General features: G+C 47.0%; 1 protein-coding gene across 3 annotated transcripts in view; it reads right to left on the bottom strand.

Annotated features, from left to right (window-relative positions):
* The window catches only part of PAAF1 (proteasomal ATPase associated factor 1), a 16948-nt gene extending 4042 nt beyond the window's left edge, over window positions 1-12906 (bottom strand). Inside the window, exons 1-9 of one of the 3 annotated variants that reach the window (XM_083737094.1) lie at window positions 12506-12906; window positions 10819-10859; window positions 9971-10074; window positions 9249-9338; window positions 7537-7635; window positions 6295-6445; window positions 4586-4780; window positions 1527-1618; window positions 799-914 (exon numbers count right to left, since the gene is read on the bottom strand). In XM_083737094.1, the coding sequence (XP_083593220.1) occupies window positions 799-914; window positions 1527-1618; window positions 4586-4780; window positions 6295-6445; window positions 7537-7635; window positions 9249-9338; window positions 9971-10074; window positions 10819-10859; window positions 12506-12552 (935 nt within the window). In that variant the 5' untranslated portion in view covers window positions 12553-12906. The remainder of the gene's footprint in view (window positions 1-798; window positions 915-1526; window positions 1619-4585; window positions 4781-6294; window positions 6446-7536; window positions 7636-9248; window positions 9339-9970; window positions 10075-10818; window positions 10860-12505) is intronic. The other 2 variants (XM_083737096.1, XM_083737095.1) reach the window with 2 other exon arrangements.

The raw sequence follows: 12906 nt of genomic DNA, 5'->3' as shown, positions 1-12906 counted from the left end.
GGGAGCATAAGAAGCTGCCTTGAATCAGAGCCAGATCACGGGTCCACCTGGCTCTATATTGCTTACACTGACTGGCAGGGGCTCTCCAGCATTTCAAGCAGGGAGTCTCTCCTACTCTTACCTCGAGATGCCACTGTGACGTTAACATATGAGAGTGCTGGAGGCGAAATAGTTAAACAGGTTACCCAATCAGAACCCAGGGGGGTGGAGTCAGAGGGACTATAAAACCAGCTCTGGGAGAGGCAAAGGGGGGAGTTCATTGGGAGTTGGGTGGTTGGTTGGAGTGGGAGTGAATTGGGATAGAGTCTGTGGGCAGGTTGAGCTAGTGTAGCGAAATACGATGAGTCAGGAACAGTTAGGAGCTAGGAAGACAAGTCAATATCTGAGAGGTGGTTTAGTGAGTGAGAGCAGGTAGCGGAGGTTATAGGTCTGGATAGGCCCCCCCAAGAATGTAATGGACCGATACCCTTAATGAAACCACACGCTTGGTAAACTGCAAGAAATAAACAGAAGTTTATGTTCCAATTTAACCCTGAATGGACTCAGTATTTTACCAGGTAGGGCCTGGGTGGTGGCAGCGGGAAATAAAGTGGTGGCACAGGGAACAATAGATGGTGAAACGTCCGGGGACCCTGTGTGATCGCCACAGCCACTGAGAATTGAACCCAGGGCTTTCGGTAGAGGCTCTGCCACTGAGCTTACAGCCCTTCCCCAGTGACCTGCATGACTGGAGCAACATGGGAAGCAGCAACGATGCTCCTGAGGCCACGTTAACAGCTGCCCTTCAATTCTACTCACTTGGTGTTTCGCACATCCAGCTGGTATATATTTCCATCTTGCGTGCCGCCAAGGAGGTAGATGTTGGAGAGGAACGTGCAGCAATTAAATGCATCCGAGCCAACAAACAGAAAAACCTGAGGAGGAAACAAGCAAGAGGGAATGAAAAGGAGATTGCGATCCTACTCCGAGAGAGAGAGAGCGCGCGCGCAGCTAGGAAAAACGGCAGTTGAAATTTCTGTTGAAAAAAGGATGTTCCTAACTGGCCTCTGACCAGAAGTAGATCTGGCTGGGTTGTTGCATTTTATATATATATAATTTATTTTATTACATTTCAATATCAAAAAATAATAATTCATGACTTAAGACATTGCTTAAATAAAGCATCGACCTCCTTCTTTCCCTCTAGCAGACTTCCATATCTCATTACCAATTTCTCCACATTCCTAAATTCACTTTTTTACCTTAAATCAATCTTTTAACAATCACCTACTTATAAGTAAATCAGCTCCTTAATTTCCCATTACCAAACATTTCAACTTAAACCTACAAACGTATTCAACCGTTTGCAATTTTCTTTCATATAGAGTATAAATTTGCCCCAGTCCTTTTGGAACAAATCATCACAGCAATTCCGAATCTTCCCCGTCAGCTTCGATGGCTGGGTTGTTGCACTGTGTCTGTCGATAGGCTCAAAACAAATAACAGCAGAAAAGGCAACATTAAACATGGTCATGGTGATATCTTACCGGCTGCCTGCTATGCAACCCCACCCCTTGCAGCTTTTTGTCCTCTCGAGCCAACAGCAGGAGTTTCCCTTCTGTTCCGATTTCACGCTCACCTGTGTTGGAAAGAAACATGGTTAGGGTTAGGTTAGCAGCTGCTCACCTTGTTGTTTGTTAAAGGCCAGAATCATGGCCAAACTAGGGGTGATGGGAGCAGCCATGTTTGCAGCTCACGTGGTTGATTTTTACATAAGGACGCTCACCTATTTTACTTCCCTGCCATCCCAGATACAGAACCTCCCTAATCCCTGCTCCACATTGCCGGAAGTGAGCCAAACTAGGAGAAATGTTCCCGAAGCAACAGTCGGCTTTTCATGTATTTGGAACAGGACAGACATGTGAATGACCAAACCTAGTGAGTTGAATTTGCCCCTTCAGTTCTGCTCACAAAGCACATTGTGTTTGTGCCCAGATGCTGTGGTCAAAGATTGACAATGTATTTTTTTGAATGGTAGGGAGTGAGAAGGAATGAGTGAGTGCATACATAGGTGTGCATAAGGTTGTCCTTGCTCTCAGTATGCTTTTTCAAACTTCATTTGATTGAATGAATATATGTTGTCGTTTAGTCGTGTCCGCCTCTTCATGACCCCCTGGACCAGAGAACGCCAGGCACTTCTGTCTTCCACTGCCTCCCGCAGTTTGGTCAAACTCATGCTGGTAGCTTCGAGAACACTGTCCAACCATCTCATCCTCTGTCCTCCCCTTCTCCTTGTGCCCTCCATCTTTCCCAACATCAGGGTCTTTTCCAGGGAGTCTTCTCTTCTCATGAGGTGGCCAAAGTCTTGGAGCCTCAGCTTCAGGATCTGTCCTTCCAGTGAGCACTCAGGGCTGATTTCCTTCAGAATGGATAGGTTTGATCTTCTTGCAGTCCATGGGACTCTCAAGAGTCTCCTCCAGCACCATAATTCAAAAGCATCAATTCTTCGGCGATCAGCCTTCTTTATGGTCCAGCTTTCACTTCCATACATCACTACTGGGAAAACCATAGCTTTTACTATACGGACCATTGTTGGCAAGGTGATGTCTTTATTTTTAAACAAAGTTGGACCACAAACCTCTCCATAAAAAGTTAACAGGTCAGCATCAATGTTACCCTTCTGCCTTATCTTTAATATATTTTAATTATTACACTTGTCATATGAAGCTCCATTTATACTGAGCTGGAGGACTGGTCTACCAGCTTTCCCCCAGATCTGGAGCCCTCTAGATCAGGGATGTCTAACCGGTCGACCGTGATCGAGAGGTCGTTCCCTCTATATTGGCGGAAGTGAAAAGCAATGCAAGGGAATTCTCCGCCCCCCCCCCTGCTCTGCCACTGTGTTAGTCCGACGTGTCAAATGGGTTAGAAAATTAAAGTATCTGTCAGCACTGCATCTTTTTTTAGGTGAGCAATTTTCCTCTCCTAAAAAAAAATCAACAACTTTGGATTGCTCTCTCCCTAAAAGGTCAACAACTTTGGCATCCCACCCCCTTTCATGGGTAGATCACTTCTATAATTTTTATACTGGGAGTAGACTGCAGTCTCTTGTCAGTTTGACGTGCCTGCTCTAGATGTTATTGAACTACCAACCTTCTTAAGCCGAAGCTCGCATGGCTGTGTTGGCTGGGGCTGGTCGGAACTGTAGTCCAAAGAAGCTGGAGAGACAGCACCAGGTTGGGAAAGTCGGACTGAGCCCAATACAGTGGTGCCTCGCAAGACGAAATTAATTCGTTCCGCAAGTTTTTTCGTCTTGCGAGTTTTTCGTCTTGCGAAGCACGGTTTCCCATAGGAATGCATTGAAAATCAATTAATGCGTTCCTAGGGAGACCGCCTTCAGACCAGGTCCGGGGACAGTCTGTCCCCGGACCACTTCTGAAGGCTGGTGGGGGGGGGGGACTTTTCTCCCCACTGCCAGGCTTCAGAACAGCCTTCTGAAGGCTGGCGGTGGGAAGAAAAGCCCTTCTCCCGCCGCCAGCCTTCAGAAGAGTTCCTGCAGGGCTGCCTAGGCTGTGAATAGCAGCCTGCTGCCCGGTGCGAGGGACGCTCTGAAGCAGAGCGCCCCTCGCGCGGGGCAGACATCTGCAGCTTGGGGAGCCCTGCCGGACTTCCCCACAGGGCTCTCCAAGCTGCGGATAGCAGCCTGCTGTCCCGCACGAGGGGCGCTCTTAAGCAGAGCGCCCCTGGGGCGGGGCAGACATCTGCAGTTTGGGGAGCCCTGCCGGACTTCCCCACAGGGCTCTCCAAGCTGCGGATAGCAGCCTGCTGCCCCGCACGAGGGGTGCTCTTAAGCAGAGCGCCCCTCGGGCGGGGCAGACATTCACAGCTTGGGGAGCCCTGCGGGGAACTCTTCTGAAGGCTGGAGGCGGGAGGGCTTTTCTTCCCACCGCCAGCCTTCAGAACAGCCTTCTGAATGTTGGCGGTGGGGAGGAAAAACCCTCCTCCCACCGCAAGCCCCGGGAAGAGAGGAGAAGCTGTGCGCCTTCTCCTCTGTTCCCGGACCTCCCACCGCAAGCCTTCAGGACAGGTCCGGGAACAGAGGGGAAGGCGCGCAGCTTCTCCTCTGTTTCCGGGGCTTGCGGTGGGAGGAGGGTTCCCCGCTGTCCCCGGAGATTTCCCTATGGGCTTTCGTCTTGCGAAGCAAGCCCATAGGGAAATTCGTCTTGTGAAGCCGCTAAAAAATCGGAAAACCCTTTCGTCTTGCGGGTTTTTCGTTTAGCGAGGCATTCGTCTTGCGGGGCACCACTGTATTGTAAGCATGGCCAATGCAGGACTAAGCACCCATGAACCGAACCTGGGTTCTCCTGTGCTCAAAGGTCAGTGGCACATGGCTATAGCTCCTCCCCTGCTGGTCTGGCCCTGCCTAATCAGCCAATACAAAACATCCTCCGCTCTCCCAGCAATGAATTACAGCCAAAATAAAACCTGGAGTTATTTTCAAGTGTGCAACTTTTTGGCATGACTTTATGACCATAAAACGTGCCTCTGCTTTTTTTTTTTTTTTTTAAAAAAAGAAGAGAACACTTGCTTAATGTTGTTAACTTACTGGGTATTTTTTCGGGAGAGCCCAAGTTTAAGGTGTTGTCGGCCTCACCCAAAGCGACACCATTGACTGGAGAGCCACAATCTGCGACAACACCCAGGCAGGACGATGTCCCACAGTCCCACAGGCGGGCAGTGCCATCCCGAGAGCTTGAGACCACGTTTCTTCCCCGATCCACAATGGCTGTGTCCAGAATTCCTGCAGGACGGCAAAGGAAACGCTCGTGGGAGAGGGAAAAGAAGTCTATCCACACTGTCTGACACAATTCCGCCCCCCCCCCAATAATCCTGACCAAAGCACACCACAAGGAAAAAGCAAGGAGTCAGCAGCTAAGACAGCCTCAGAGAACCAAAGAGAAGGTTGAAGATTTGCCAGCTCATCTAGGTGACAACCACACTATACATTTCAAACATGTGGCTTCCCCCAAAGAATCCTGGGAACTGCAGTTTGTTAAGGGTGCTGGGAATTGTAGCTCTGTGAGGGGTAAGGTACAGTTCTCAAGATACTTAGGTGGAAGCCATGTGCTTTCAATGTATGGTGTGGATGTGAGCCTAGTTTAGATGAAAATCCAGTCTAATCTCAGATATCTGGGGCCTCAAATGTATTTTGTTGTTGTTGTGCAATTGCAAAATTCCATACTGTGTTAGCACTTAGCTATAATAGGTCAAGAGCAAATGATTACAAGTGAACATAAGATCGTAAGAGGAGGCCTGCTGGATCAGGCCAATGGCCCAACTAGTCCAGCATCCTATTCCTACAGTGGCCAACAAAGTGCCTTTGTGAAACGAGCAAGGAAGAGCATTCACTCTTTTCCAATAACACCATTAATTCTAATAGACGCAGCTGTCCACAGCTGCTGATACATTTACGTATAAAACAAAAGAAATCCAATCCTACAAATTCTTGTATCTGCTCAATTCTGCTGTGGTAAATCTCTCCAGCAAGAGACAGCTGGCTCTGATAACTGTGTACGTAAGATGAATTTGAATAATTTTGGCAATCTGTAACTTTGAGCTTTTCAGGACAGATGATCAGAAGTTTTTGGCTGACAGCTAGCTTGTACAGTGGTGCCCCACAAGACAAATGCCTCACAAGACGAAAAACTCGCTAGACGAAAGAGTTTTCCGTTTTTGAGGTGCTTCGCAAGACGAATTTCCCTATGGACTTGCTTCGCAAGATGAAAACGTCTTGCGAGTTCTTGTGAGTTTTTTTCCCTTTCACCCCCTTTTTCTAAGCCGCTAAGCCGCTAATAGCCGCTAAGCTGCTAATAGCGCTAATCCATTAAGCCGCTAATAGGTGTGCTTCGCAAGACGAAAAAACCGCAAGACGAAGAGACTCGCGGAACGAATTAATTTCGTCTTGCGAGGCACCACTGTATTCACCAGGGTCCTGCCAGTGCCTTTATCCCTGACCTCACACTGTGCATATGCAGGGACCATCCCATTGCTGACTTTCTCCCCTCAAAGTCTGGAACTGGAGAGTAGAGTGGGAGCCATCTTTATAGTTGCACTGAGCTTTGGAATGCCGCAGCTACCAGGTACAACTGCCCTTGTCCTCCAAGTTCGTTTAGGTGGTGAGCTGTAGAGGTGCTCCCAACACCTTATCAGCCCAGCCACAAAAGAGAAACACTGGCCTTTTTCTCCAGCCTGGAGCTTAACTCAACTTCAGCTGCTATTACAACTGCATTTATTTCAGTTGCCAATTTCCTGTACCTGCTTTGTGACCCTGAAATGTTACCACGCATTTGGCATCTTCCGCAGACCAGATCTTTAGCCGGGCATCCATCCCTCCACTCAGGACCACAATGCCTGACGGGAAAAATCTGCAGCAATTCACATCGTAGACGTGGCCTTCCAGACATCTCTGGGAAGACAAAAGAATTGAAAGCTAGTTAAAAGCCTCATCTCATCCTCTGCCTTGTTACTTAGCAACAGCCATCTTATTTGCCAAGCACACTGGCTGTCTACACGGCCTCCATGACATCACTGCATCCTAGATTGTCATCATTTATTTTGTTTCTTTGCAGAGATTATAACACTGAGGTTCTGGAAGTATCCTAAAACCATAATCAAGGGTAATTAAATCTAGGCCAGCTGCCCAAACAAGGTACACATATGCCTGAGATTTCCAGGTCACAGCACACCTATTTCTCACCATAGCTGTCAACATTTCCCATTTTTTTAAGGGAAATTCCCTTATTCCGAATAGGATTCCTCGCAAGAAAATGGAAAAGTTGACAGCTATGTTTCTCACTAAGATGCTAAACTTGCATCAACTTAAGACTGCAGGTGGGATCTTGATTTTAAAAAAACAAAACAAAAACCTACATCAACTAGCATGTCAGAAAGAAGTTTCATAGTCTAGCCTTTCCCCCAATATATGTCTCTTTGTGAGACTATACCTGCTACCTGAAACTGTAGTCCAGACATAGGGTTAGCATCACAGTGAGAGTTGGGCCACTGTTAGTAAACTCATTATACAGAAAGCAGTCAGGCGGAAGGGGGTGGATCAGAAGTAAGATAATAGTTGGCTTCCTGAACTGATTTTTATCCTGTCAGAGTGTTGTGACATGGAAGTCAGATGATCCTCAACATGGTAAGGAGACCAGATCCCAATTCCTTTATGGAAAGAAGTATGGGGAAAATGGATTTCTCTACCCACTGAGAAGACAGAACATGCAGCAATAATACATTACAGGAAAGGAGGGTTAGGTTAAATATCAGAAACAACTTCCTTGCCACGATCCACAGGTGCACTCGCAGGTATGCACATGCACTTAAGATTTATCGTGTTGTTTCTCTCTCTCTCTCTCTCTCTCTCCCAATGATATCAAACGACTATTAAAACTCTGGAGTTTGAACAGCAGTTTGAGAGGGGCAGGGATTAGTTCAACATTCAAGGATTTAGACTGCAGGTTTCTTAAAGGCAAATTTCAACCTCAATACTGGTCTTACTCTTATTTCTCCATTAGCAGCCTGCCAAATTTTCATAGCTCCATCAGCACTGGCTGACACTCCAAGTCCTCCGCCACTAGAAATGTCAAGGCAAGTAATCTAAGATGGAGAGGAAGAGAAAATGAATAAATGACAACAATCTAGAAAAGTGAAATATTGATGGGCACTGCATGGGCACTGGCATGTTATACAGTTCAGTCCATGTATTACTAATGTACAGTGGTGCCCCGCAAGACGAATGCCTCGCAAGACGGAAAACTCGCTAGGCGAAAGAGTTTTCCGTTTTGGAGGTGCTTCACAAAACGAATTTCCTATGGGCTTGATTCGCAAGACGAAAATGTCTTGCGAGTTCCTGCGGGTTTTTTCCCCTCCCCCCCTTTTTCTAAGCCGCTTATCCACTAAGCTGCTAAACCGCTAATAGCGCTAATCCGCTAAGCCGTCAATGGGCTTGCTTCGCAAGACGAAAAAACCGCTAGACGAAGAGACTCGCGGAACGGATTCTTTTCGTCTTGCGAGGCACCACTGTATTACGATGTATAGGCTAATGAGTTTATTGAGAAATCTCTATTCCATATAATTAAACTGCCAATTTGTAAAACACAGGCTATTCAAGGAGACATATAAAAGATCAAATCAAATAGTTAAACAATAAAAAATGGTTGCCCGGTTTTTTAGTACCTCTAATACAGATGATATACAACTGTGCATAAAATAGCAGGCAAAAACCATTTTGAACTTACATGGGCTTATAGGGAATAACATTATTAATAATAATAATAATAATAATAATAATAATAATAATAAATTAATTAATAATAACATTATTTATACCCCGCCTATCTGGCTGGGTTTTCCCTGCCACTCTGGGCAGCTCCCAACAAAATATTAAAAACACAATACAGCATCAAACATTAAAAACTGCCCTAAACATGGCGGCCTTTAGAAGTCTTCTAAAAGTCAGATAGTTGTTTATTTCCTTGACATCTGATGGGAGGGCGTTCCACAGGGCAGGCACCACCACCAAGAAGGCCCTCTGCCTGGTTCCCTGTAACCTCACTTCTCGCAGTGAGGGAACCACCAGAAGGCCCTCAGAGCTGGACCTCAGTGTCCGGTCTGGACGATGGGGGTGGAGATGCTTCTTCAGGAGCAAATGATGCAACAAAATCTCAGTCCCCCTGCCCCCCTGGCACTTGACATGTCCTCCCCAGCCTTGACCACCTCCTTCCCGAGATGACTTTGAATTTCTGCTGTCACTCATCTGACAGAAGAACATACCTACCTGTGTAGCATATAGACAAGTTTGTACTTGGGAGTTTAGCACTTGGTGTGGTGGGATAGATAATTGGTGTGAGACATTGTGAAACCGTCTGAAGAAGAGGAATTGAAACTGTGGGAAAGCCTGAAGACTTTGTGAAGAGTTGCAGGACTTCAAAGAAGCTGCACTTGGAGCTTGGCTGTGGAATTTAACACAGCAAGGACTTTGAAGCAAATAATCCTCTCTGGGCTGAGAGAGAGAAGACTTCTTGTACCATCTGTAACTAGTGTGTGTGTGTGTGTGGTGTGGTGTACAGCTGTTTTCTGTGGCAAGCTTCTACAGCACATACGCCCAGCACTGACAAGTTATCGAAAAACACTGCAACTCATTTAATTAACTGAAGCTGCATCATCATTTAAAGTCATCTTATGAAAAACCACTTTGTAAAAATACTTACGCTTTTTTGATGGATTCTACAGAAGGTTGTGTAGGGCGCCAGAAATTTGGTGGAGGCATTTTCACGAGGGCAGGAAACCAGCAGACTTTTCTGGAGTAGGTAGAACAGAAAGGAGAAGATAACATTTACTGGAAGCTGATTATGACCCATCATCACAAAACCCAATAACTAATATGGTGAAAACTCCAGACAATAAAGCAGGTAGCCACAATTATTTTGGATGTTTCTATTAAATATCATAGATATGAAATAAACCATTGCAGTAATGAGTAATTTTGAGTGTTGCCTTATACTGTGAGCCCCAAGAGGAAAAAATATTAATGTTTAAGAAAATGAGCTCTAAGTTGCTCTAAGGCCATCAGAGAGCATTTTATTCCTCCAGTAGAAGCCCAAACCCATAAAATATAATACAGTAATCTGAAATGGGGCTGTGACAGTCAGAAGGCACAATATAAGTACAACAAATAAAAAAATGCAGTTATGACAGAGGGCACTTCCACATAGCAGTTTCTTGTGAATTCAGAGCTGCTCATGGATGTATGTTTTGTGTAATCTGCACAGGACACCATCCTCGTCAAAATAACATCCCGTATCCCCCCACCTCAATTTAATCCAGATCAAGTTCAGATTATAAATCTGACATAGAAAACCATAGAGTTATCTTAGTTCTTGCTACAAGCCACTAGTCTGCCCTTCAACTCCATAGACGGAAGTGACCATACCTTAGTTATTTCACTGACAACAAATCCTTCAGAGGCTACAACTTCAGGAATTCCATCTGAGCTCACCCCCTGACAAGTCAGATTACCATACAAAGTAGGTTTTCCTACAGCATGCAAAAAACACAAACGAAAGACTTAAAAGGTGTTAAATACTTTAGACAGTACTTTATAAAGCCATCCTTATCTATTTAGGTTTTATTTTTAATGAAGACCTTCAACATGAGTTCCTCTAGCGAGAGACAAATGTGATCCACTTTTAGTTAATGATTCACAAACAGTTCTCTAAACAAAAAAAATTCCTTCCAGTAGCACCTTAAAGACCAACTAAGTTAGTTCTTGGTATGAGCTTTTGTGTGCATGCACACTTCAGATACACTGAAACAGAAGTCACCAGACCCTTCTATATAGTGAGAAGGTGGGGAGGGGTATTACTCAGAAGGGTGGTGGGAATTGAAACAGTTCTCTGTCAGGTTTATTATTCGACTCCCACTTGTAGCAAACTAACATAAATAAACAGTAATCAAATAAGAGAAAATCAGAAAACGAGGCTTGTTATAGTCTTAACACACTTGTTCACCAAGTACCAATGGCTTATAATTCTGAAGTTTTTTGTCCTTAGTACTTTCATCTAACACTGATTTTGGCTTGTTTAAAAAATAAATTTGTTTTTTTTTGCTTCACAAATGGCATTAGCTGGTGGAAAAGCCAAGCTTCTCTAACTCTGAATATTGGCAGAATTTCAGAGCCTGGAGCTTAAGCTAAAGTGTGGAGAGACAGCTGGTTGGGCACAAAGAGAATGGAACTGTACATTATCACCACAAAAGGGGTAGAAGACTCTTCTTGTTCACCTGGGCTGCTGCAGCTTAGCCAAGCCTGCTCCTCATTCTTCCTGCAAAGATGAGAAACTCCAGTTAGCATAAAACAGGGACAGTCAACATGGTGCCCTCCAAATGTTGCTAGGCTACATCTCCCATCATCCCGTACCAGTGACTTTGCTAGCTAGGGCTGAGGGAAGTTGTGATCCCACAACATCAGAAGGTACCATGTTGGCTATCCCTAGTATGAAGGATCAGATGCTCACTTGGCATCAGTTTGGAGGGGATCAGAGGACGTTGGATTAGGGGGTGTTAACTTGCAACCTGTTTCCTGTGTCAATTACTCAGTTTGTGAGGAAGCACAAGACACAGGGTTCACAGGCCAAAATGAGCACAAAACATTGGCATCCGTTTGAAGGGGGTGCAAATTTTTGCGGTTATACATTAATGAAACTGAAGTAGATGGAAGTTTGGAAAGGAGCAGCTATTGAGTTCATGCAAGGCTAAAGAGGAGGAAGGGCTCACTTCTTCTTCATTATTATTATTATTATTATTATTAGTGCAGGCTGAAGTATTTGGGGGAGCTGGAGAGCATTTAAGGGACAAACCCCCCCCCCCAAATTTGGGGTGGGAGGTTGCAAATGACAGATGGTGGAGGGCAGATAATGGGAGCACCTTGGCACCATACCCAAGGAGAGGGCAGTGAAAGAAAATGGACTAGACCTTTCAAGTCAAGGCAGGCAACCCTTCTGGAAGGAAAAAACAAAACCTCGGGGGGGGGGGGGGAAGGATGGCGAAGGCAGGCAGGCAGATTCCTTTGTGCTTGACTCAAAAAGGTGAGCCCAAGATGGAAACTCAACTCCTGGAGCCCCATGAATGGTCTGCCCTACGTTGAGGTGGGGAGAATGACTGCAGAAAGGACCACCAGCAGCAGGTGATGTGAAGGGGGCTGAAAAAGAAGTGAAAGTTCAAGGGGGGGAGGAGAGATTTATCTGAGGGGGCACTGAAAATGGGGGACAAGGAGGTGGAGAAGAGACACGTTTGAGGGGAGCACTGAAATGGGGGTCAAGGGGGAAGAAGAGAGACATGTTTGAGGGGGCATTGAAAATGGGGGTGGGAAAAGGGAAGCTTGAGGGGGCACTGAAAATGAGGGACAAGGGGGGAGAAGACAGTTTGAGGGAGCACTGAAAATGGAGGGGCAAGGGAAGAAAAGCAAAGTTTGAGGGGGGCACTGAAAATGAGGGGCTGGGGGGGAGAAAAGACAAGTTTGAGGGGGGAATTGTAATGGGGGGTGTCAAGAAGGAACAAGAGAGTCATGTTTGAGGGAGCATTGAAAATGGGGGAGGGAAAAGGCAAGTTTGAGGGGGCACTGAAAATGAGGGGCTGGGGGGGGAGAGACAAGATTGAGGGGGCACTGAAATGGGGGAACAAGAGAGACAGTTTGAGGGAGCTTTGAAAATGGAGGGGTGAGGAAGGAAAATAGCCAAGTTCGAGGGGGGCACTGAAAATGGGGGGCAAAGTAAGGAGAAGAGGTAAGTTTGAGGAGGAACTGGAATGGGGGGCAGAGCACTAGATGGGTTTGAGGGGGCACTGAAAATGAGGGCAAGGTGTCATGGGGGGAGCAGAGGTTGAGGGGGGCACTGAAAACGGGGGGGGGGCGGCAGGAGGTGCCGCCACTTCAGGTGCCCCCGCGTGGCCGCGAGGAGGCCCTCTCGCCCACCTCAGCACCTGGTCCCAGTCGCTCTGGATCCGCACCACCGCCGCCATCTTGCCCGGGGCCCCTCCCCGGAAAGCGCATCCCGCTGCCCTCCCCCCGGAAGGCCCGGGCGCCGCCCACCAGGGAAGCAGCTTGGCCGGCTCGGAGGCCTCAGGGGAGCCCAAGGCCGAGGGGAACCGGGCGGGCGTGGGAAGGCCGCCGCCGGGCGTGGGTGGGCGGGCGGTGTCTTCCTTTTTTGCCTGCGTAGCTCGGTGGGCGGGGCGCCCGGCGCGCGCGGGAAGCTAAGCAGGCTCAGCCCCGGACAGCCTTCGGATGGGAGACCGGAGCAGCGGCGGCGTCATTTCCGCGTAGCTCGCGCGTGCCTGGCCTCTCTGCGCAGAACACCTCGCCAAAGACTCCTCTCG

Source organism: Podarcis gaigeae, assembly GCF_964106915.1.
Source record: "Podarcis gaigeae genome assembly, chromosome: 4".
NCBI lineage: Eukaryota > Metazoa > Chordata > Lepidosauria > Squamata > Lacertidae > Podarcis > Podarcis gaigeae.
The sequence above is the reverse complement of the archived record's forward strand: the minus strand, read 5'-3'. Positions and strand labels throughout refer to the sequence as shown.